The sequence below is a fragment of the Ixodes scapularis genome, unplaced genomic scaffold, assembly GCF_016920785.2.
Source record: "Ixodes scapularis isolate PalLabHiFi unplaced genomic scaffold, ASM1692078v2 PGA_scaffold3__209_contigs__length_174095766, whole genome shotgun sequence".
Lineage (NCBI taxonomy): Eukaryota > Metazoa > Arthropoda > Arachnida > Ixodida > Ixodidae > Ixodes > Ixodes scapularis.
Window position 1 is genome coordinate 130,324,809 of NW_024609868.1, and position 25,771 is coordinate 130,350,579.

At 44.0% G+C, this 25,771-nt stretch overlaps 1 protein-coding gene and 1 pseudogene across 1 annotated transcript; both read right to left on the bottom strand.

The window, feature by feature from the left end:
* Window positions 1-8,551: 8,551 nt before the first annotated feature.
* LOC120841521 lies at window positions 8,552-9,565 on the bottom strand. The gene has a single exon (XM_040212436.1). It carries the CDS (start codon window positions 9,563-9,565, stop codon window positions 8,552-8,554), a length of 1,014 nt encoding a protein of 337 aa, XP_040068370.1.
* A 4,343-nt stretch (window positions 9,566-13,908) lies between these two features.
* Window positions 13,909-25,523, bottom strand: LOC121046923 (annotated as a pseudogene).
* Between the last annotated feature and the right edge of the window lie 248 nt (window positions 25,524-25,771).

Genomic DNA, 25,771 nt, shown 5'->3' on the forward strand with positions numbered 1-25,771 from the left:
GGTAATCTCTACTGTCTTGAAATCCACTCTTCCTTCGCTGTCTCTAAAACCCAATGACTTTATTAAATCTATGTTGCCTTCGGTAGGCATAGGGTGAAGCCCTTTACAGTAGATTATCAAGTGCTCAGCCGTCTCGTCCTCCTCTCCACAAGCAGTGCACACTGCATCCATTTCCTGGTACTTCGCTCTGTATGTTCTGGTTTGCAGAACACCCGTCCTCTCCTCAAACAACGATGAGCTTCCCCTAGAATTGTCATAAATGCTTTCTTTGGCAATAACTGCCTTGTTTAACCTATAGCTTCTCAGAGCCGTCTTTGTCTGCATTCCCTCTAGCCACCAATCTCTTTCTGTGGCCATAACTTTCTTCTTAACTGAGACCTGCCCTTCCGTAAACCCACTGTAGCCTAAAATCTTTCCTCTTAATTTCCTAGTGCGCTGTCTCCATTTCGTTTCTATACTCCTCATGCATAAATAGCTGAAAAACTTTCGTGTCCATTGCTCCCCATACATTTGCCTCAACCGATCCTCAAATTCTATCTTGCTCACAGCTTCCTTGCTCTCAAATAACGCTCATCCCATGTCTCCTTGTACTCCCTGGTTTGGCGTTTTGCAATGCGCCCCCAAAGCCAGCCTACATACTCCGCGCTGTTTTATTTCAAGTCTTGCATGCACTTCGAATTTCATGCATAGCACTGCGTTTCCAAAGTCAAGCCAGGCACCATGACCCCTTTCCAAATCTCTCTCACCCCCTCATACCTGTTGTAATTCCAAAGTGCTCTATTTTTAATTGCAGCTGCATTTCTGTTGCCCTTACCTATTATATACTTTTCACGCCCACTGAGATATTCTGCACCATCACATATCCATACTCATAGATACTTGTATTTACTAGCTCTCACAACTGTAATGTTCTGTATCTTTAGCCTTTCAACTTCATCATCGTTAAAAATCATGACTGCTGATTTTTCACTTCTGAATTCTAAACCTAATTCCTCTCCTTCCCTGCCACAGATGCTCATTAATTCCTGCAACACTGTCCTGTTGTTAGCCATTAGTACGATATCAGCCGCATACACCAATACCGGTAAGGATTGCTGAATTTTTTGGCCTAGCTTACTATTTGAAAGGTCGAATCCAAGCCCACCTTTTCTATAGTCTATCCTTCAATCCTCTCAGATACAACATAAACAGCAAAGGCGATAACGGGCACCCCTGCCTAAGGCCTCGTCTTATCTCTATTGTCCTCGTTGTCTTTCCTTCCCATGTTATAATCACCTTATTATCTTTGTAAATGTTCATTAATATTGCTGCTAGTTCTTCATTAGGTTTAAGCTCTCCACTACGTCGCACAGGTTCCTTTGGTTCACATTGTCATAGACGCCGTTGATATCTAGAAATGCCAGCCAGAGCTGTCTGTTTTCTTTTTGCGCTATTTCTATACACTGTGTTAGAGGAAATATATTGTTCTCCAACCTTTTTTGTTTTCCAAACCCGTTCTGTAAGTCGCCCAGTATGCCCTCGCAATCTCCATTCCTCTAGGCTGTTTTTTATAATCTGCATTACCAACCTGTAAATAACTGGTGTCACGGTCATGGTACGATAATTCCTAATATCAGACTTATCTCCATTGCCCTTATATATCATACTCATCGTACTAAGCCTCCATTCATCTGGAATTTTTCCTTTTGTTACCACAGTGCTCACTACCTCCCTTAGTTTTGCCTTAGATTTAGGACCCCAATTCTTCACCAGCTTGATTGGGATCCCATCTGTGCCTGCCCACGTGCCACTAGGGACTCTTCGTTCCGCCTTTTCCCATTCTCTTTGTCCAGAATCCGCGATGTCACAAGCTAGACTGCTACTTCCTTCGGTTCTCCTACCTTCCACATGTACCCGTTCCCGAAATTTCTCCTCCATCACTGCTGCTATATGTCGTATCGCATCATCTCCCTCTAGTCGATCTCCCTGATGCGAGACTATGAACCTCTGTCTAGCTCGCGTCGTTTCACCGAGTGAGTTCAAGTGCCCCCAAAGTTTCTTGGCTGCGTTTCTATCTTTCTTGCTAACATTACTCATCCATTCCTCACCCTTTCTCTGAATTTTCGCATTGATCAAATTGGATGCCTCTCGGCGACGTGTTATAAAAGTGTCCCATTTTCTTTTTTCTTCCGTTTCTGACTCCCCACTACGCTTGGAATACCTGTGTTCTCTAGAGGCTTCCTAACGTTTTTGTATCGCTTGCTTCACTTCTTCGCCCCACCAGCTTTTTGGTCTACGTCCTTGCTTCCCCTTTCGTTTACTCTGAACTTTGTCTCGTTTTAGAGCAAAAAGCCTAGTTAGGCTCTCATAGGTCCAATCTGTATACCGTTGCCCTGAAACTGCTTCCTCAGGAGGGTTGAGTTTTAGCGCCGCCTAGTGAGAGGCGCACGGACTACACCGGGAGCTGGAGCTCGCACATGGAACCCTCATATGACGTGTTCGTTAGGAGAGGGGGTGTCGTGCTCCCGTCCTTCGTCGTGTTCGCCGTGCAGCGTTGGCGTGTGCCGGAAAAAAGGTTCCATTTCAAAGTTGTTTTCGTGCTCTCAGACGTGCTTCAGATGGAAGAGGAACTCTCCAAGTCACAAGCCATAAGCCCAGTGGAAGATACAAAGGTAGGTTGAAGCAGTTAGGAAGACTGTCTATAAGTATGTGCGTTTTCTCGTCCTAGTATACTTTCTGTTCGCGCGTGTTTCTACGCTCTTGTACGCTCACGCATTGACTTCTCTTCGGCCTTTGACAACATTTTGGCGCCATGAGTGCCTATTTCGCTCTATTGCGTAGGTGACGTGAGATTCGCCCTCGTGCATTATACATCTCTAGGCAGTTGCGTTCCACAGACGCCCTTCGTTTGCAGATGGGCGCCGTAAGTAATGAATTGACGCTGTTATTTTATTACTTATTTTTTAAAGGCTGTGTTTACGGCACTGCACTCGCACCTTTAAGTGCCGTGCCGTCCGAAAGAAAGTGGGACGGCGCGTGTATCACTCGGCACCAGTGAAGTGGTGAAGTGCCGTCCAGACGTGGGAGAAACTCCTCACTGAAGCGGCGTTCAGCATAGACGACAGTTCATCCATATGCTCGACCCTTGATTAATTTCCGGAATGCCAACATCAAATGTCCGTGTGTTATTTTTAAAGTAGTGTTCTTTAAGTTAAATGCACTTGTCCCAGCAATCCTATAGCAATTCTACTGCTTCCTGGAAAAAAAGTTTGTTGAACCTCTGCAAACAACGCATCTGCAGGCCTCTATTACCTCGCCATATACCGGTCAAAAATCTCCTCCTATGCAGGTGTTTCTTTGTTTTTGTTTTTTAAGAGTTTGTAGTTAATTGCAGGAAGATACAGTAAATATGGTCATATCACTTCCAGCTTTTTTAGGAATGGCAACCATTGTGATCCAAGACCTGAGGCCGCGGGTGCATTGTTGTAATGAAGGAGCACTTCCTGTCTCAACTTTCAAAGGCGTTTTGTCCTTGACTGTGGCGAACAATTTAGTAATTGGGTTCACATAGTCATAACCTGGTATTGTGGCTCCACCTCATAAATAATCGCAAGAATAAAAAACTCCCTTGGCATCACAAAATAGTTGACCGAGAGGTTGTTATTGTTAGTCGAACTTCGACGGAAAGAAACAATCCTTTCTGCTCAGCCTTTGGGACGGGATCCAACAAGGCTTGCTGTCGTTCCCACTGTACGGAACTCTATAGGGCCTGCTATCGTTCCGTCTGCACAGAACTCTAGTTCACATGCTATTAGTCCGTTTATACAAAACTCTAGATACTTTTTTTTTTTAACTTGGAGTGTTTTGAGATTGGTTTGTCTCTTTCAACGCTTTGTAAGAAGGCAGAGTTAGTAAAGTGGTGTTACACAGATGTCTACCGCTATGGGACAACCAAAGGGGCCGCGATTTTTTTTTTTCTTTTAAAGTGAAAGCGTGTTAACCACCCTACGACTGGTCCAAGGAGAAGTAACAAGTGCAGGAGGCATGCAAGTACCTCGGCAAGCCCGCTTACTATTGCGCTATTTTGTTTCATAAAAGTAAAAAGAAATAAAAAAAATGTTTCTGATTTTTTTGTAAACTACAGATGTTTACATAAAAATAAAATCATTTACAACGAAAATAAACAAAATAGCGTGATTTAAAAATAATCAAACAAAGATATAACAAATATGTGTGGTGCATACAGGGACGACGACACTTTGCGCTTAGGACCCGGTGACGTCGTGAGACGACTGCGCGTCAAGAAGGGCATGGCAGGCCGAAGGATGGAACCCCAGTATGTGTGCGTCCACAGGTTTCCAAAGTCAACTGCAGAAGCTTCCGAGGGTGTCCCAAGCATGCACCGGCAACGTCGGGAGGATGCATAGGCAGTGCTTTCTTGGAAGCACTTTCCAAGATTCAGATAAAATGAAAACCGCTGGCCAAACCTTGAGCCTTAAGGCCCGTTCACACTCTTGCAACCAAGTACGGCCGAGAGAGACGAGATCTGTTAAAACTTCTTAAAAGTTCTTAGGACGAGGGAACATACTGGCATTCTGGCGCCATCTATGCGGTGACCCTGGAACTGCATTTCACAAGAGCGAAGGTTTCGCGGGATTTCCGATGTCAAACGTGCTTAATACCTATAAGGAAGGCTCGTTTATAACGTTGACAAAAGTTTTTCGAGCCAAGAAAGAAAGGATAATGTGCAAGAGAAATAGTAAATATGCCGGACTGCCAAGTTTACACTGCTACCCAATAAATGGCGCCAGTGTGTCCTCGTTGTAAGAGGTTTTAAGGAACCCAGTTTCAAGAGGTCGCAAGAGTGTGAACGGGCCTTTAGAGAACCATGCAGTGAACGGAAAACTTAACAGTTCATGCGTTCTTGGCATTCAATACACTGTTTATCAGGTTGTCGGCAGGCCTCTTCACGATGTATAATTCGTGCATTACTTTGGTATTTGTTGATTTTTCTGGAAGCAGGTGCCAGCAGGTACGGGCATAGACAATGTTAATTATATTCGTGCATCGGTACAACCTTTTTTTGTTATTTTATTTTAAAGCTTGCAATTTAGTTTTGAAAGAACTTCGTGGTTCCCATTTCGAAGTTGCAAACATTATATTGGTGCGCTCAAAACCAGTCCAAGGTCAGAACTAATGACAAGTCATCTAAAAAAATAATGTGACGTGAAACAATGTCATTTATTATGTTGTCAAGCTAGGCCTCGCAAATGTTAGCTGAATTGGGTCCGCTAATACTCACCCATGTAGGAGTGTGTCTTTAGCGCCCATGCTTGTTGTTTAATTAGACCTTGAACATGATTCATTTTTTTTTCAATTTCAATTTTTTATTTTCAGATCAAGTAATACAAAATAAAGAGCTGGCCCACAAAAGCAGCATTCTGCTTGTATGTGGGGCCAGGCGACCAACTAGAATACATGTTGTAACAAAAACAAAGAAAGCACTCCGCAGCACAAAACAAAAATGAAAGGAACACCCAAATAGCAACACAAATAAATACAAAAATGGAACACGTTAGAAGCATGAAATATAGGTGCTTATAGCCAAGTCTGCTCATGCAACCATAAAATAAAAGTACGAAATATCTGCAACGGTCAGGCTACGATATGTACAGCTCAGATGCTTGACACCAATTCCTTAGTTTCCTTTTTAGTGCCCTAGTGGAATCTATATTCATAAGGGACTCTGGGAGTTCGTTAAATAAAGAAGGAATGTAATGATTTCTGTTTTTCTTTCCATACAGTGTGTATATTTTCGGAATGACGTATCTTTCAGTACGTCTCAAATTTCTTTTTTTATTTACGACAGTTTTGTAGGAATTACTGAAATAATTATTTGTTATTGCTACGTATGTAAAAAAGCTTTTAAAAAACAGGATGTCCAGCTCTTTAGCTTTCTCTTGAGTTTCCAATACTTGATATGAAGTTCCATATTATATGTTGTTTATCATGTGCTTTAGTATCCTATCTATCGCTCGTGTTTTGTATTCTGAACAATGACCGTACAGTGTAATACCGTACCGTAATGCAGCTTCCGCCAAAGATTTAAACACAAGTAATCTTATCTTCAAGCTGCACATACTTTTGAGTTTATACAAATACGCTGATATGACCCGTAGTTTTTTTACAACAGATTCCACCTGCGCATTCCACAGCATGTGTTCGTCAACAAAGACGCCTAAATATTTAACTGAACTGTCGTATGTTAAAGGTTTACAGCTGCAATCCAGACACTGCACCGAGTGCAAGCAAATATTTGGAGATGTTACTATCTGTTTGTGCGGATTTCGAAAACACATCAGTTTTGTTTTTGCAACATTCACAGAAATAAAATTCGCAGCAAACCATCTAATTATCATATCAATGTCTCTCTGAAAAACAGAAATTGCTTCATCATACTTTTCATGTGGCAAAACTAATACGGTGTCATCCGCGTATTGAAACATTTTTGACTGAAGGGGCAGAAACCCTAAACCATTCATATAAATGTTAAATAACATTGGCCCCAAAGTACTTCCTTGTGGCACTCCGAATTGAACTTGAGCCGGGCTGCTAAGATTATTCATTATCTTTACCATTTGGAATCTATCCTTGAAGTAATTCTCGAAAAATTGATAAAAAGGACCTCGAAACCCCATACTATATAATTTTTCCAACAATAACGAATGATCGATGGTATCGAATGCCTTTGACAGGTCTATGAAAAGAGCTAGGGCTATTTTGTTGTTATCGAGTGTTTCGGTAATGCAGTCAGCAAAATCCTCCAGTAGAGTAATGGTACTTTTTTGTTGCCGAAAGCCGTACTGCATAGTGCTTATCAGGAAAAATTTGTCGCAAAAATTATTCATTGCTATTTGAACCCATTTTTCGATTACGTGTGTCATGAATGGTAGGATTGATATGGGTCTGTAGCTCCCGACCTCTTGCTGCTTTCCTTTTTTGTATAACGGCCTTATCACAGATACTTTTAAACCCTTAGGAATATTTCCGGTATGCAATGTGTCATTCACTATTTTAAGCAAAATGTGTTTTACTTTATCGAAATTGTAGCTTATGTCTCTAACACGAATATTGTCGATTCCTGGCGTTTTTGTTATTGACATAGCGTGGATGATACGCAACAAATCACTTTCTGTCATATCTGCAAGATAAGCTGAGTTAACGCAGCATGTTGGGGAAACGTCATTTAAGGTGGTCGCCGGTATATTCTTTTTAATTTCTTTTACGTCTTGGATAAAAATTTTGTTGAACATTTCTGCTAACTCGCTGTACGAACTAGATTCTTTAAAATGTTTTTGTATCGTATCATCAATATTATTTTTAGTTTTCCTGCCAATTATTTGGTTAACCAAGTTCCACGTTTCTTTCGGATTTCTAGTCGAAGCTTTAAACTGGTTTACATAATAATTCCGTTTCGCCAAACGAATTATAGCTGTAACCTTGTTCCGTATTTCACGGAACTCTTTTTTAAGCATGATATCACCAGGATTTTGCTTGCATCGCTTCCAAAGACTCTCCTTCTGATGACACAATTCTAATATTTCCGGATTTATCCAAATATTTTCGGGCCTTCTTTTTCTTAATTTTACCTTTCTAGTAGCGCTTGCATAAATATCCTGAAATTGGTGAACCAGCTTTTCGTAGACTGTTAGGTGATCATAGACTAGCAAAGAATTCCAATCGTACTTCTGAATAAAATTATCAATTTTATTGCTATCTAGTATAGTTTTATACTGGTCCTCCACTGTAGGGTTTCCAAGTATATCTTCGCCTAATATTAAAAGAACCGTTATATAGTGATCAGCAAGCTTCTGCTTAATTACTCCAGATAATGTGTTTAAGTTGCTTATTCTAGTAACTATGTGGTCAATACATGTCTTTGTTATTTTATTACCGTAATGTTCTTCCCGTGTATAATCCTGAATAACATTTTCAAGTCCAAAAGCAGAAAGGGTGTCAAGATAGCACAACACTCCAGGTTTTAACTCATTCGAAACATCAATATTAAAATCTCCTGCAAGAACTAAATATTTATTGTTATCGAATTTCGGAAGCAGCTTCGATAATTCATCACAAAACATGTTTAAATTGGAACTGGGTGGTCTGTAAACGGCACAAACTACATAGGAAAACTTATCCTTATTTACGACTGCCGCGCAAATTTCTGCATTATCCAATTTTACATCAATTCTATCAGATAAACACTTGTTATTTATGTATAATTAGATTCCCCCACCCCTTCTTCCTTCTCTGCATATATTGTAGGAATGAAAACCTGTTAGGCTAAAGGACGCACAAGATGCCTCGTGTAAATTTACCTCGGTTAGTATAAGCACATCAAGGAGAGGAAGCCGGCCCTCCAAAAGCACCATTAACTGATCAAAATGCTTGTAGATGCTTCGCACATTTACATGTAATAAACTTAACTTCGTATTCCCGCAACCGTCCTTTGCTATTGACTGTTTTGTGTAAGCATCCCATTCCCCCAAAGACTCAAAGGAAGACTGCATGATTATCTAATTTTGGCGAAATCTCTTTCGCTCTCAATCTGAATTGCTGCAGCACCCTCGTTCTGTCTCACAAAAATCTTTCCATTTTTTACCCATGTATACTTGTAGTTTTTTTCTCTGGAACATGCCTTTGTTGTCCACAACAAATTCTTGATTGCTCGGGTTAAGTTTTCATTAATGTAAATGTTTTCGCTCCTAAGACTAACTCGTTTTTTTGCCCAAACGTCTCTCGTGCGCCTCTCAGTGAACCTCACCAGTATGGGTGCTGGTCTACCTTCCTTTGCTCTTAGTCTGTGGGCAGCCTCGACGTCAGTGGTTGCGAGTTGTGGCACGCCTAGCTTAGTAGCAATGTCGTTAATTACCTCTAGCAGGCTTTCGTTAGGTTGTTGAGTGACTCCGTGAATTTCGATGTTCTGCCTTCGGGAATATTGTTCCGCATTGTCGACGGCCTTTCTTAGCGCCCAGATTTCTTCGTCCCTTTGAGTTATTTTCTCTTCTAATTGATTCACCTTCTGTTCTAGACCCTTAATTGTTTTGTCTTGGCTCTCCAGTCTAGTCATCAGCTCTTGGTGCCTTGCTGACTGGTTGTTCATGGATTCTTCAATGCCCTCAATCGTCCTCCCTTGGTTTTCAATCTTAGACATCAACTCATCACCTTTTCCAGTCTGAGTCTCCAGCGACTTTTCAATTGCGTTGATTCTAATCAAGAGGGCAGTCAGTTTACGATTGATAGCATCGTTCTGTTGCACTAGTTTTTCCAGGCTCCCCTCCTGGGATCCCTCTCCTGACACACTCCCCAATTCCTCAGGAGACACAGACTGGCGCTCTGCATGCAGCTTGCACGTTCCGCACCGCCACCGGGAAATGCTCTCTGACGTCATCGTCTTCAATGCTTTGGTCGTTATTCCGGAACATTTCCCCGTATGGTAATGGTTCGTGCACTCTGCACACTTCAAGCACGCACCATCAGGAGCCACAGGCTTCATACATGTCAAACAGTCACCCCTCTCTTCCATTATAAAGAACACACAGCAAACAATAAAAGAGAGGATGCAGACCAGCGAGATGTGAACCGCCCACCCACAACGAAACAAAGAGTAGTCGGGCTTACCTACGAAACCGAAACACCTTAGTGACCGTGGCCATGGCATTACTACGGAGGACTTGCATTACGAATGAGTTTTCTAGTTAACGGTGCTGTTCCTGTTAACAAACCACTGCATTAGGTGGGTAAAAAATAAGAGTGAAGAAGTAAACTTTGGTGTTTAATGGCAACTAGGTTCATATGGAATCATTTTTGCTTCAGTGGAGGCTCAAGTTTGCACGACACTGAAAGGATTCTCCTTTCAGTCGACGGAGACAAGGGTACCACAAGAGCCAGCGAGGGAAAGGGAACGGGACCTCTTGGTGTCAACGCCTTGCCGCCTGCGTGGCTGGGCCCCGAACCGTGCAGTTTTTGCCGAGGTAAACAATTAGCCCATTTGAAAGTTTTGCGGATAAAGAAGCATGGCTCACTTGCATACCTTGCTGTAAACGATCCAATGCAGCACTGAAGTTTGCTAGTTTCAGATAATGTCACAGGTAGGATAGATAAAGTCTACATTCTCAGGGTTCTGTGGACTGAGGGTCTGCTTAAAGATTACACAGCAGGATGGCGCCCCGCTACAGAACACTAACGTATGTCGTACCATAGCCTCCTTTATACTGACAAAACCTGGCAGATTGCCACGAGAAGCGGTCGCCGAAATGAAAAAGGTGGAGTGGCATACAACGGAGAAGAGTCTCGCTGCAGCGGACGCGAAACACGAGGGAAGTATGTTTCGGGTCCTCACCACTGCAAAAGCTCTGCGCTGACGTCCAGGTTCCCCGAGAAATGGCTCTTTGATGCTCTGTGCTACCAAATCCTCACGCTCCGAATCTGCGACCAGGCAATCTATGAGTCCATCGTCGAACTGGCAGGCTTTGTGAGTATAGAGGTGCAATGGTCATACTCTAATCCACTTTACTCCTTTTTTTTTTTTGCAGGGGGAAAGCATCTTTTTGTTTGCATTCTTAAAAAAAGAGGGTTAGTCTGTTATGATTAAATTGGTGCGGACAACCACTAACAAGCTCTGTTTGCTGTCGTCGAGGCCTACGCTGTTGTTATCGATGCCGATCTCCGCAAAAGAAAACAATATAGGGAAGGGACAAGAGCGGAGGAACGCCGTGCCGTTGGCGTGATCGATGTAACTACTCATGTTAAAGATAAATCACTTGTGACTATGGTTGTTTAAGATAAATCTGTTTGAAAGGGTGTCTTCGCTATGCCAATCTGTCAACATATTTTTTTTTGATAAAATAGTAAGGGTGCAGGCGAGCTGGTGGATGTTAACCATGTTGAATATACCTGAGACTGGGGTAGAAAGGAACATAAAAGTCGAAGAAACAGAAAGGGACAGGACGACGTCTCAAACTCAGCTCTCTGAGTTTGAGACGTCGTCCTGTCCCTTTCTGTTTCTTCGACTTTTATGTTCCTTTCTACCCCAGTCTCAGGTATATTCAACATGGTTAATATTTTTTTTAAAGCTGGAGACCAAGTGAGATAAGTGATCAGCTGTCTTCTTAACTGGTTCTTTTAATATTTTATTACGAGTACTTGGCCATAATTAGAAACAAACGAAAGACCAGATTCAGGCTCATATTTGAAGGCGGTTCTTTCTTGCCAAACTTCAGTAACATTTATCTAAGAAAAGATGATAAACAAACTACTATTAGTTTTAGTGTCCCGCTATTTTTTCGTGCAAAAGATGCCTATATCGGAACAGCACACTAAAAGTTACAGGATACTTTGTAATGCAGATATGCATTATTTTGTTACTCAGATGAAAAATTGTGATGATTACTATCTTGTAGTAGGCCTTGTACGTGAAGCGTTCCCTCACATGCACACAGATGTTAAAGCAAGCTTTTAGCCCTCTCTAAATTCCATCGTGGCTTGCTTTCGTTACAACTAAAAAGGGAGCACAATACGGGGACGAAAAAGGAAGAAACAATTAAGTGGTCACTACCAACTAGTTTATTCAGAAAAAAAAGTCTTCCCTTCCTTCTTTGTACCTGTCTTAATGTACTTTTTTTTTCATTGCAGCCACGAAGCAGATTGCCCAGCAAAAAAATTTATAATGCTTTCTTTGACGGTACTGGACACTTTCAGTAGATAAGCCTTAGTCTTGCCTTGCACCTAGCTTATGCAGGTAGCTGCAGAAGAGGTACAGCTAGACTTAGTACCCTCCCCTGTGTCCTCAGTAAGGACCGTGCCCCTTGTGCTTCAAGTGCTCTCAGTGCACTTACTGATCTATTACTTACGTTCCCTTTGAGCCTTAAATTGATATTCTTTTAAAAGAAAATGTAGACAATAGCAGCAGCAGCCTCCCCCGCACCCGCCCCTCCTCTCTCTATATCTCTTCATGGGAATATTTTAGGTTCCTCCTGATGGCTAAAATAATTTTGAATGCAATGGTCTGCATTTTTGTGGTGTCCAGCTAACCTGATACATCATCAGGGTGTCTACCAACCTGAAATTCTGAGGGAAATCGTCAAAACGTTGGCGTCATCAGGGAAAATGACCACTGAAAGTGGAACGGAGATGCGGAACAAAGCTTGACGGTTGCGCATGGGCACGACTATGCTGAATAACGTTTCCGAAATATGATCCTTCGACCCAGAAGTGGTCAGAAAGTTTTTATCAAAATAGTCAAGGGAAATTCTATAACAGTCAGGGATTTTGAAATCAGTAATTTGGTAGACACCCTGATGCACTGGTTCCACCGTACAGAACGCTTCACAATCAAGTGAGAATTGGGGAAAGCGAAATATAGAAAGGCAGCAACGGGCGTCTGCCTCACTTGTCTTCACTCTGCTGCATGAACTTTCCATCTATGACACTGTGGGAATTTAACATGTCCTCGACAATTTTACTTTACTCACCTACAACTTCGTTTGACTTCCAGAACTTATTTCTTATCTTTGGCGTTTTTTTTCCCAGGACCCAGAAAAGACTTTTGGGAACCCGACGTCACTTTTCACTGGAAAGCACCCATGGACATCTGGCAGCATGTGCGTTGTCTGCGAGGACCTATGAATCGACGTCCTGGACTTTTCAGCAGGATTTTCTCTGGTATTAGCCATGTATTAGCGTAGAAAGGTGAGTATGGTGGGGGGAGGATCGACGAAGCACACTTTTTGTGCTTGAGTACCCTCATAGCTAGAAGAAATACAAAGATTTCGGTAAGGGCTGTGAAAGTTGTGACAGCACTCGGAGCACATTCCTAGAACAGAGAAAAAGAATTACCAATAACGGCTACTGTTTTAATGTTTTCCATATGTATTTGGTGAATATTCCAGCTATAATACAAAGGCTTGTGTGTTCCATTGTGTATCCAAACTTCTGCTGTTATATTTCTTTTTTTGTTGTGCATCTGTTGATCTGAGGATCCAAACTATAAAAGAAAAAACTGCAGAAAGAAAAACAAAGCTTTGAAAAAAACAGTAAGTAGGCAAACCAAGGCTTTAGGAAACTTAGTGTAATTTATTTTTATTCTAATTTAATCCTGCGACACGAAGCAGTCAAAGCCAGCCTTCACGGAACTTGTCATTGTAATTTATTTTCATTCTTGTCTAATAATTAAACAAGTTTTGTGTATTAGAATTATTTCTTATGATGTTATTTGTTTAGTTATTGTGATATAACACCTGTGATAAGCCGAAGCAGGTTTTTGAGCCAATATGTATCACATTAGTTTCTAATAAAGTAATTGTTTTAAATCCTTGGGCTTTGTTTTTCAGTACCTGCATGGTAGGACTCATAGAGTTGCATGTGCACAAATGGCAGTGATCTCAGCTGAGACAAAACAGCTCTCTTTATTGTTAAATTTGAGGATTCCTGCAATTTATTGCCACCCACCTGTCCACTCAAAGCAGGCATGAAGCAACAGAACATGCTGGTTCACACCAGCTCTTGCCAATATTCCAGACATGTGGTAAAAGAGATATACAACTTATTGTAAATGATAAGTGTAATCAAACTAATAGAAAGTTACGCTGCCGATTAAAAAAAAAACTTTCACTTTTTTTGTTGTGTGCAAATTCCAATGCAACAAAAGAATGCGGTCCTGAAAGCTTCTGTTGTGTTCCATGATAAATTTTAGAGCATCATTCAGTTCAGCATCGTTAAGACCATCATCATTCATTTTTCCATGTTTCATTAAAGGAAATTCCAAGATATTAGTTCTGCATTTCGACTATTACATTTGCAGACAATTGATGCTACCGCTTCTTTTAAGTGGAATCTGTTGTAGCCGCGAGCGACGAGGCAGAGCCAGAGTGACGACCAACGTAGACGGTTTATTCAGCACGCCAGTGCGTAACCAAAAGAACACGGAGCATACGGCTCCCAGCGCTTATATAGAGATAAGCGACGCACTATCAATGTGACGTCATACGCGATGCGCTTCGCAAGATACTACACTCCTCCCCAGAAATTTTGTTTACACAATGTTAGGGCGTGTACCAATCGGGAGGTTTTCTTGCACGAGCACTGCGTCGAAGAGTCTGTGTCCCTTGAGGAGAGGCCGGTTCTCGGAGAGGGGACTGCGGTGCGGAACCTTGGCGGGGACTTGCATTCCGCAGACCCAAGGGGGCTGAGTCTTCGGGTGGCTCTGGCGGTGCTGCAGCCGCTTTCGGAGACTCCAACGCAGGAAGAGGAGGACTCGTAGCAGACGCCTCCGGCACACGGTCTGGAATCGAACTGGGTACCACACATGAAGGCTCCCGGGACCCTTGTTCGTCACTTTCAAAATAACGAGGACGTAAATTTTCTGCATGCACAAACCTGGTCCCGCGTCCCACACGCACAATGTACGTAACGGCACTGCACCTTTTCTCGATGACCCCAGGTAGCCACTTTGCCTCCCCCGGACGAAGGCCTTGAACTATTACTCTTTCGCCCTCATCGAATGACCTCCACGGCCCTCTTCTGTCGTCAGCTTGGCTCTTGATCTTGGAGAAACGATCTGCTATACGTCTCTCCAGATCTGGCTGTAGCAGGGTCAGGCGGGTGCGGGGCTTCCACGACAGGAACAGTTCAGCAGGCGTTTGCCCCGTTGTCGTGGTGGGGGTGTTCCGGTACCTGAATAGAAACTGGTCTATACGGTGTTGTAGGGTCTTCCTGACGCCCAAAGAGTTTTCGTCGAGAAGCTGTCGCAGAAGATCCCGTTTGACCGTCTGGACGCATCTCTCGGCACTTCCATTTGATGCCGGATGGTACGGAGGTGTCCTGGTATGACGCACTCCGTTCCTGAGCAGAAACTCTGTGAAGTTCTTCGCAGTGAACTGCGGCCCGTTGTCCGTAACGACCTCCTCCGGAAGGCCATACGCAGCGAACACACTCCGAAGCTTTTCAATAGTCTTTTCTGCCGTTGTTGAACTCATCACGAACACCTCCACCCATTTGGAGTGTACATCCACCAGCACCAAAAGCCATTGGTTGTCTGTGAATGCAAAATCCAGGTGGATTCGTTGCCATCTGCGGCTCGGCCAACCCCAAGTTTGTAGTGGGGCCTTCGGTGAAGCGTTTTGCGTCAACTGACAGGTACTGCAACTTTTAACAACACATTCAATGTCTTGTGTTAACTGAGGCCACCAGACATAGCTACGCGCGGGCATTTTCATGCGCGTAACTCCGGGGTGACCTTCGTGCATAAGCGCTAACACTTGTTTGCGCAAGCGGCGAGGGACAATCACACGATTTCCCCACGTAACGCACTGCTGATCTACGGACAGCTCATGCCGGCGGACGAAGTACGGGGAAAATTTACTGTCCGTTACACGCGTAGGCCAGCCACTCCTCGTGTACATCAACACTTTCGATAACACCCTATCAGTGCTCGTTCCCTTTTGGATCGCGTCAGCAGACAAGGGAAGTTCATCGACAACTGAGAAGAAATGTACATAATCTGAAACATCCTTATCATTCGGCAACGGCAACCGCGACAGCGCGTCAGCGTTTCCAATATCGCTGCCTTTACGATACACCCATTTGTAATCGTATGCCGCTAGCAACAAAGCCCAGCGTTGCATGCGTGCCGCTGACATCACTGGAACAGGCTTGCCGTGCGCCAGAAGGCTAGCTAATGGCTGGTGATCTGAATAAATGACGAAACTACGCCCAAACAGGTACTTGTGAAATTTCTTGAGCCCATAGACAACGGCGAGAGCCTCTTTTTCGATGTGAGCGTACCCTTGCTCTGCTTTGCTCAGTGCCCTAGACGCGTATGCAATTGGCTTTTCATCTTTACCATTCTTATGAAACAGAATGGCGCCTACGCCATACGCTGACGCGTCACACACAAGCCCAATCTCTTTTTGTTGGTCGTAGTATGTCAAAACATTCTCGCCCGTTAGCCACGTTTTACTTTGCTGAAATGCTTGTTCTGCCTGAAGTGACCACTTGAAACCTTTTTCCTGGTTTACTACGTCATACAAAGGCCTTAGCTTGGCGGCCATGTTAGGAACGAACTTCCCATAGAAGTTAAGCAACCCCAGGTAGGCCCGCAACTGTGATTCATCCTTTGGTGATGGCGCCTCCATTATTGCCTTTACTTTTTCATCTGACGGGCGTATGCCCTTTTCATCAAGAACGTGCCCCAAGTACGAGACCGACGTTTGAAAGAACCTGCATTTTTCTTTCTTTAACCGTATGCCCCTGTCCTGAAACCGTGACAGAACACTTTCCGCCTTTTGGAAACACTCATCAAACGTAGCTCCAGCTACCAGCACGCTACGCAATCCAGCCCTTTTAACACGTCATCCATGACTGCCTGAAATATCGAAGGTGCACTCGTTATGCCATAGGGTAAACGCGTGTACCTGAACAACCCCAAGTGTGTGTTGACCACGACTAGTGACTGCGCCTGCGGATGCAATTCCAGCTGCTGATATGCCGTAGATAGATCAAGCACAGTAAAATATTTGCACCCGGCCATTTTTGCAAACAGATCGTCCATGACGGGAAGGGGGTAATGATCCATTCTAAGGCATGGGTTTAGCGTCACTTTGAAGTCACCACACACTCTGACCCGGTTGTTCGGTTTAGGCACGACTAGTAGTGGAGTCGCCCATTCACTTTTCTGAACAGGTACTAACACCCCTGTTTTTACGAGATTCTGCAATTCGGACGACACTGCTTCCCGAACCGCAAATGGAACCGAACGCGCTTTACAAAAGACTGGTGTACTACCCTCTTTAAGCACTAATTTAATTGCACTGTTCTTGATTAGGCCAAGGGTAGGCTCAAAAAGCTTAGCGTACTTTTCAAGCAACGCCGTTACCTTGTCCAAGCAAACCCCATGCACACTAGACCAGTCCAACTTAAGAGGATATCGCAGTAGAATTTCATCTCCGATAGGAACTTTTTCACGATCCAGATGGCTCTGGGGAGGACGCCTTTCCACTCAACTGCTTACGCGATATAGTGCTGCTTCCAAATAAAAATAAAGAAAAAGCCCGACTTTTTGTTCCGGTTCTCAGCGGACGGCTTGACCCTGAAAGCTCCCCACCCCACCCATCCCGTCCCACCACCCTGCGAGCTCCGAGAATGGCTTTGTTTTTTGTCCGTTCAAAAAGAGGATAGCGGGGAGTGTTGTGGGCCTCCGAGGCCATCGCCAAGGGGTGGGACCGGACATTTCATCGAACGCCGTTTCGTCGAACGCCGTTTCATCGAAGCCGTTTCATCGAATGCCGTTTCATCGAACGCCGTTTCATCGAACACCGTCTCATCGAAGCCGTTTCATCGAACGCCGTTTTATCGAACGCCGTCTTATCGAACGCCAGGGTGGCATTCCCGCTTCCTGAAGCTAGTCGGAGGTGCCCATCCCGGGTTCTGGAAGTTTTTGACTTGCATTGCGCAGAACCAGGGCCGTAACCAGGGGGGGGGGGGATAGGGGGTTCTGACCCCCCCCGAAATTTTTTTCTGTGTACGGCCCTGGTCGGTGCACTGGCAGCCAGCCGATTTTAATCTGCACCTCTGCGCACGCGCAGTGGCGCCGGTCGGCTACCGGGTACCAATCCGGGACCGGATCTTGGTTTGCTGTAACTTTCCACTATATGCCACCGATGCACATGATTCATAGGCGAAAATAAGACAATAGACACTTTCAAAATGGCCGCCGTTGTCCCCGAAAACCCCCCCCCCCCCCCCCGCAATTTTTTTCTGGGTACGGCCCTGCGCAGAACATCATCTGACGGAAGACAAGCAGGAGGCGATGCTGAGTTCCCAAGAGCCTCCTCGCCAGAAGAAGGCCATAGCGGCAAGAAATGAGAAGGTCCGCCTTTTTTATGAGAACCGACGGAGCATGGCTGAGGTGGACTTTTTGAGAGCAACTGCTCATCATTTAAATCGGTGAATGGCTGCCGCACGAACACATGAACCCCCGAAAGTTTTCAAGTAACATTTGAAGTGACGTACTTACTTTTGACTTCATTGAGTCTTAGAACTAAAAAAAAAAAACAATGTTTCGTTATAGTTTCATAAATAGCACCTCAGCTTTAGCTACTGCAAGCTTCGGGCAGTAAAAAAGTATCAATAGAAAGACATGAGAGGTTAAGAGGCTCACATGGCTAAGGTTGTTGCGCCTGCGCAAAACCTAAGTCGCCTTCTGACCTCCATGAGTTGGAGTGCGCTCTTACCGGGAGTGTGACTTTTTATTTATTTGTTACGATACCCTCAAGGTCCATCGGGTAATACAGAGGGGGGAACAGATAAGCACAATATGCAAAACAAACATAAAAAAATCGGTACAAACATCCTCATGGGTTTCTTGCATCAACATAAATTGTAACAGCTACAAGTTTGGACATTAAAAAACCTGACGGTGAAATGGGTGAATCATATGAAAATGAACTCGATCCGTGCGTAAAAGAGCACCTTTCACACTTTTTGTATAAAAGACATTCGATGAAACGGCCGTCAGCGATTCGATGGAATGGCGTTCGATGAAACGGCGTTCGATGAAACGTCCATTTTTTCGATGAAACGGCGTTCGACGAAACGGCGTTCGATGAAATGTCCGGGAACCGCCAAGGGGGCCCTTTGTCCTATTCTTACCGGATTAGGAAAAAAACGAAAAAAAAAAAAAAAGAACGCGGCTAGAGAACGCTTCATTTAGCTGCCTGATACTTTGGATTCATTTGGCTCGGTTCTTCGCGTTCCGAGATTTTTTCGTAGGACACAATTTCCAAATAATATGTAGACTGTTGGTATCGTCATTACAAAACGAAATGCGCCATGTGTCGTGTCATAATGTTGCGAAATAGTCTACCACAAGTCAGAATGGCGTTGCGTCCTAAATAGCGGCCCCTCAGAGCCTTCTTTTCATTACTGCGAAGCAGTGCTTAGAAAAATAGAGCTACTTACTCTAAAAAGTGTCTGATCTCCTTGTGTGAAGAGAGAAACGAAATGAACCAGTTCCCGATACCATCAGCAGCCATTGGAGTCCCAACGTTTCTTCTAGAGCACCGGATTTCAACGGTCACCCCGATTACTAAATCGGTGTGCATTTTCGAAGTGGCACGGTATCAGAACTATATGTTGTACTGCCGAAATGCCAAAAAAATCAATAACCACAAGTTTAGATAGTGTTGTGTCTTATATGCGTACTGATCAAAGCGTAGTTCTAGGGTCACAAAGCTATGCTTGAAAAAAAAAAATTAAAACAATAACTTTCATGATTACGCGTTCCGATTAATCACTTCGCTAAAGTAAATTGCCACTAAGGCTCTAACATGTTTTAACGAGCACCGCATTCGTTCTTGTTTTGTTTTGTTCGCCTGGACAAAACGCCGCCACCGCAAATCACTCAAATAAGTAAACGCTGTTGCACATAGTAAAAGAGTGAAAGTGCGCTGGTTGATTTTCGGGTCATGTGATTCTATTTTTTACAAAATTATAAATATTTTTTTTTTCGAAATGAGCCAATTCTATGTCAAGCGAAACTGAGATAAAGTCGAATGTTTGCGTATCAGTGAGCCATGTACTGCGGCCACCTCCGTAGTGGTCTTCGTCGCATACTATGACCGATTCAAGTTTAAAAACATAAGATCGGTGCACCGACGGGTATAGTTCTTGTTTCAGCAGAAAATACCTTATTTCGGTTCCTAGATTCACCCAATTTAGAAAAAAAAAAAAAGCTTTTTGAGTAGAGTTTCAGGTTAGTTTCTTATATAGACACACCAAATGTATGGTAAGAAACTTTCGCGACACCTGAGTGCCAGCAACTGCTGACAGAATGTGAACACGCCGTGCTGCCACGTACTGGTCGACTCGACAAAAGCCGCTTTTCTTATACCTACAAGCAATGTCGGTCAGTTCTGAAATCTCTCGAAAGCGGCCTTAGAAAGGAAGAAAAGTGAGTCCACAAAACACGCAACATTTTGTCTAATCCAATCTTTATTTCATATGTAGGCACGGTGCACTCATCGAATCCCGGAGAAAAGCTCACCGGAGAAAAGCTCACCGGAGATAAGCTCACCGGAGATAAGCTCACTGGAGAAAAGCTCACCGCAAAACCGGCGGATGCGGAGAAAAGCTCACCGGCCATTGAGCGTATGCGGAGAAAAGCGTATAGATATTTTTTCTTCTTTTTATACGGAGGCTGTTGGATCATGCGTAACATATATCAATTTATTATCATTAAAATTTGTCAGCTTTGTAAAAAAGAAAATGTCCTTTTTTGTAATATTTGTTAAGGTTATTCGGTATATTGCTCCCAAATTAATAATTACGGGCGAGTGTTTTCTGTGGCTTACTCTTTAGGCAACGAAAGCCTATCTAAAAACTTTATGAACTTGAAGAACAGGAAAAAGCTAAAAAAAGTTAATGGTGACTGCCTAAAACTTAAAAATCAAAGCTGTAAATGCCGAAAATCCAAAAGTGCATGCGCAACAACGCGGTGCCTGAAATTCTCTTTGAAGCTTTTGTTAAGCTTTGAAAACAGAATAAAGCAGTCAGTAGGATATCAAAGCTTTTTTCTTCCACGGACATGCACGCTTTCTAGCCGTTTGTGCTGATGTTTCCACAGGTTCCCTTTGTGTGATTGTGCCCTTCTACGGGGAGCCACCTATGACCTTCAGAGGTGCACACTGTCACCGTTATTACTCGTGAGCTATATAAGAACTAGTCTTTTGTAAGGCAGGTAGCGAATTGGGCGAGTTGGTAAACGCTATACATGATGAAAACCGCTCAAACGACGACGGAGTGAAGACAACAAACACGACACGACAAAGCTGTTCTCGCAACTAAAGTTTTGATCGTGAAATTAACAGAAACAAAACAGCGTAGCCGGCACTGATTACATCAACAAACACCTACTTATTTATTAGGCACAACACAATGTGTGGAGCTCAAGCAGTTCACACACCGCTATTTATATTAGCTCGCAAAAAAGAAACCTCTTTATCTGACGGAGCTAGTGACGGCGCCTTTTTTATGCAGAATAAAGCTAAGCTAAAAAAAATATCGGTGACCTTTTCTCCGCTTCTGTCGGTTTTGCGGTGAGCTTTTCTCCGGTGAGCTCATCTCCGGTGAGCTTTTCTCCGGTGAGCTTTTCTCCGGTGAGCTTTTCTCCGCCGCCCGCACTCATCCCTGGGAACCTGGAAATGGAGTGAAACTGGAAATGGAGAGAAATGATACACGAAATTCTGTTCGAACCTTCAGTCATTTTAGAGGTTGGAAATATCGATGCAACTGGCCCACGGAGCGCTTTACTTTGGCATTACCTCTGCATCATGCCAGGACTGCTGAGGCTCGGCACTGATCACTTTAGATATCGCATTAGTCCTAAGGGCGTTTGTGAAAACACAGCGAGCGAAATCACCGAGTTGTTAAAGGTAATTTCAAGTCGCAGTCGTACATGTAAAGATCAAATACTGCCGGTCGCGAGGACCTCGCTGTGGTCCGCGACAACACCGTGTCAACATGTCAGACGTCTCGAGCGGACGGGCATTCGTAGGTTTGGCTCTGCTGCTGCACTCGATATTTTATCCAACTCTTACATCAAAGTCATGTAAGTGAAGGCCATGTGATTGAACCCAAGAGACCATTTGCTATATTACCCAAGCATCAAGGAGAATGCAGGAATTGGTGTTCCACGCGCCACACGCGCACGCCTTCCCCGTATAAAAGGTTCAAAGTAAGTAACCAAAATAAAGAATTAATGAACGTGCGTGAAAGACTCCATTTGTTTTAGGTATCTGTTTTAGAAACGTTACTAATTAATGCTGAGGCCAGCACGTGTTGTGCGTGCAACCGCAATCGCTGCATTATCCTTGATGCTAGGGTAATATAGCAATAGCTCTATTTAGGGTGCCTCAATGTCCAGAGCGCACATGAAGGCACCCTAGGTCTATTTCATCTAAGCCGTTTCGTAAAACACCGTTTCATCGAACATCATGGTTTCTGGCGAGATCGTTTCTCGTTTTTGTAAATAGTGTTTTTTCTTTGCATTCAAAGGATAAATATAACGTCACGAATGACAAAGGATGAGGCGTTAAATAACTGAAAAAACTAAAAAACTAAACGTATAATGGGGCGAAGAAAACAGAAGGTTGGCGTCGCAGGCGTCGATGTCGGCGAAACAGCAGGATCGGGACTGACTCCGGCTCTCCACGCGGAGCTCGTTACGTACACGCGTGGGCTTCTGGAACAACCGGCGTAGAAGGTTCGGCGCGGAACGTTCTAACCTCGAATAAGCCAACAGGGTTCTGGAATTCACCAGAACGCAACATTACAGAAACAATAAAAAAAAGGTGTATCCGTGGCCAGGCATCGAACCTCGGCTACTTGCGTGGAAGATAAGCACGGTAACCGTTAGGCCACGGGCGCGCTGCCTAGTTGGCAAGCCGCGCACGCTTTAATATTATGTTCTGCTTTTCTTCTGTTTTGTAGTAACAACGACTTCCTTCGGTTATGAGGCCTAAGACGAACTTGATACTTTTTGGGGGCCAGGAGTCGTCGGGTGCGAGGCGGGGGTCACATTGTTGCTTTGCCCTGTCTCCATGTAAAAGTTATAAAAAAAAAGCGTTCCCCACTTTTTTATGTGTTCGCATTCTGCAAAACTGTAGATTCGTCTGCCTTTTCCCCATTTTTCTTAGAAAGTAAGCTGTTCTTCTGGGGCTGAACGAGAACACTTGGTTTTACAAATATACGAACACGCGACAAGCGCGCGAGCGCTGAGCAAAGTGCGGACGTGAGTTTTAAATATAAGCACCGCAATGCGAACAGTAATAAAATATTTCGTAAATGAGCTTTTCTTTGCATTTGTCGATTTTGCAGTGAGCATTTCACTGGTGAGCTTCTCTCCGGTGAGCTTTTCTCCGCCGCCCGTTCTCCGGTGAGATTTTGTGTCCGCCACTCAATAGTAACAGCCGACCAAGGGCTCATCGCAGCCAAGACAGTGCAATCGACGAACACCATGATAAAAGGCTTGCGGGTTCTAGTCTAATACATTTGCCTCTATTTCATAAAATACTGAATCAAGAGTGTGTTGGTTCGAGTCAAACAAAGACTCTTCAGCGCGACTTTCACAACTTCCAAATTGCAAGGTGTCACGCCTACTACCAAAATGCTTGTTCTGTTTCTAGCTTCACTGAATTTTTTTCGCAATGTTTGTTTTATTTGGGTAGAAATCCGCCTCCATAAGCTGACATGCAAAGCGAATGTCGACGAACTCACGTATGTCTCTTCCAGATTTAAAATAAGTAAACATTTTGAATGCATCTCTGCAGAATATTTGAAAACGCCAGATCAAATCACCTATCCTATTTCGAACAGAAAGAAGTGGTAAGACAGTATCTACTCTTTGACCCTTCGGTAGCTTTTGTCTGCCTGCATTTGCTAACTTCAGTCCTCATGCAAGGACCGCTTGAAGCGTGAAATCTTTCACTCCCATTTTCTTGACCCAAAAAATGCCAACAAAGATGAAACATCCTCCCAGTAACGCGCTTTGGCGATTGGAAACTAATGACCCTCACCCACCCGCTAAATATCTCCGCCGCTAAACAAAAAAAAAAAAAACAAAAAAAAAAGAAAAAAGAACAACAAGAAACTTTTTACTTGCATTTGTGCGACCCCAAAACACCAACAAAGAACGGAACATCCTCCCAAGGACGCGCTCGGGCGATGTACAACCTATTACTCACTATCGCGATAACCTGCAAAATATCTTCGCCCCCCCCCCCCCCCCAAACAAAAAAGAAAAAAAAAAAGAAAGAAAAAAAATCTGTTTCGAGAGGCATTCTTCCTCAAAATCCCGCCTGTCAACCCAACGACCTTGAAGATGCAAGTAGTCCGGGGCGCAATAACACATTGCGCAATTTCAAGAGCAAGTTTCGCGGACTCACTCATAGATGGCGCCACCTGACAGCTGAATTTTTTGACGTTTTGATAGGCTACAAACTTAGTTAAAATTTATTACAACAATAATCCCTGGAAAAAAGATCTTGTAAGAGATATATTCAAAAAGTCCTGGTCTTGAATATTGTGGAGCCTAAATTTGTATTTAGATCCCGGTTTATTTTTAAATGTTTATGAAGCACGGAACGAGAAAAAAAGGCTTTTTCAGTCATCTTTAAGTTCCTGTAAAACATTTTAAGCGTACAAATCGAAAAATGTAGCGCCACAATATTACTTAGTTTTTTATTATCTTTCTAATAAAACCAATCCCAAGTCAATCCGTCCGGTGGTTCCTGAGAAAAAATACTGAAAAGTTGCTATTGGAATTGCATAGGGCTCGGGAGGTGCGATATCCTCTTAAGGGCCGCCAGCCAGTCACGTCCCAACAGCACAGTGTTGGTATTCTCGTTTGTCTTCACGACAATTAACGGGAGCTGCTTACGCTGACCGTTGTGCTCTACCGTAACGGTTAGCTTCCCCTTTACCGAGAGTGGAGTGCCCCCGTAAGTTTTTAACTTTAGACTGCATGGCTCTTTCGGTAGACTGGGCCAGTATTTCTTATACAGTGCCTCTGGTAATATTGATACGGATGCCCCCGTGTCAATCTGCATGCGGACATTTCTCTGCTCAATTTTCAGACAAATTTCGTAAAGTCCGGTGCGCCCCTCACAGGAGTAGATATTGTACAACACCAGTTCACCCCCGTCACTGTCCTCAGCTATTGCGTTCGCAGCGTCTCTGCTTTTATCCTTGCACATTTTCGCTACGTGTCCAACACGTTTACAAAAATGACAACGATACTTGCGAAATTTGCAACTAGACGCTTCATGCGCTGAACCGCATCGGAAACAGTCCGGCGATTTCGTCGCTCTTCTTCAGAAACTCAGCTTGAGTTCCTCTGTCACAGAGCCCGGCCACGAAACGGTCGCGAAGAGCCTCGTCCAGAAACGCCCCAAAGTCGCAGGACGCCGCCAACCGCTTCAGCTCTACCGCGAAAGCTGCCACCGTTTCGCCTTCTTGCTGGAAGCGACGGTTATAGGTCGACGTATAGGTCGACCTGTTTTTCAAAAATCGCCTCATCAAAACTGGGGGGTCGACCAATACGCGAATCCCGGTATTATATTTTTCAACTCTTTTTTTTTTTTCGGGGGTCCCGAAGTTAGGGGGTCGACCTATACGACGTATCGACCAATATGCGAGTAAATACGGTAGTGCCCTCGCAGGGTCTGCACTAGCTGTGCATATGTCTTGTTTTCCGGCTTTTCCGGTTCCAGCAAAGTTTTTAGAGTTTTGTAGGTTTTCTTTCCAATTGCCGTTATGAACACTGACACCGTCAGGTCGTCGCTCACCTTCGAGGCTTTCAGGAAGTGTTCGAACCTCTCCACGTAGGACTCGAAGTCTTCGTCGCCGTCCTCGATGAACTGGTCGAACCTTCCAATCGTCGCCATCCTGCCAGTCTCTTCGTAGCCTGCTCCGGGACCGCCGCTAGTGGCTTTTTGCAACCCGGCGGAATCCTTTATCCCATTCTTCGTCGCCAGTATGTTCTAGCCGCGAGCGACGAGGCAGAGCCAGAGTGACGACCAACGTAGACGGTTTATTCAGCACGCCAGTGCGTAACCAAAAGAACACGGAGCATACGGCTCCCAGCGCTTATATAGAGATAAGCGACGCACTATCAATGTGACGTCATACGCGATGCGCTTTGCAAGATACTACAGAATCAAAGTTTCCATTTCAACTT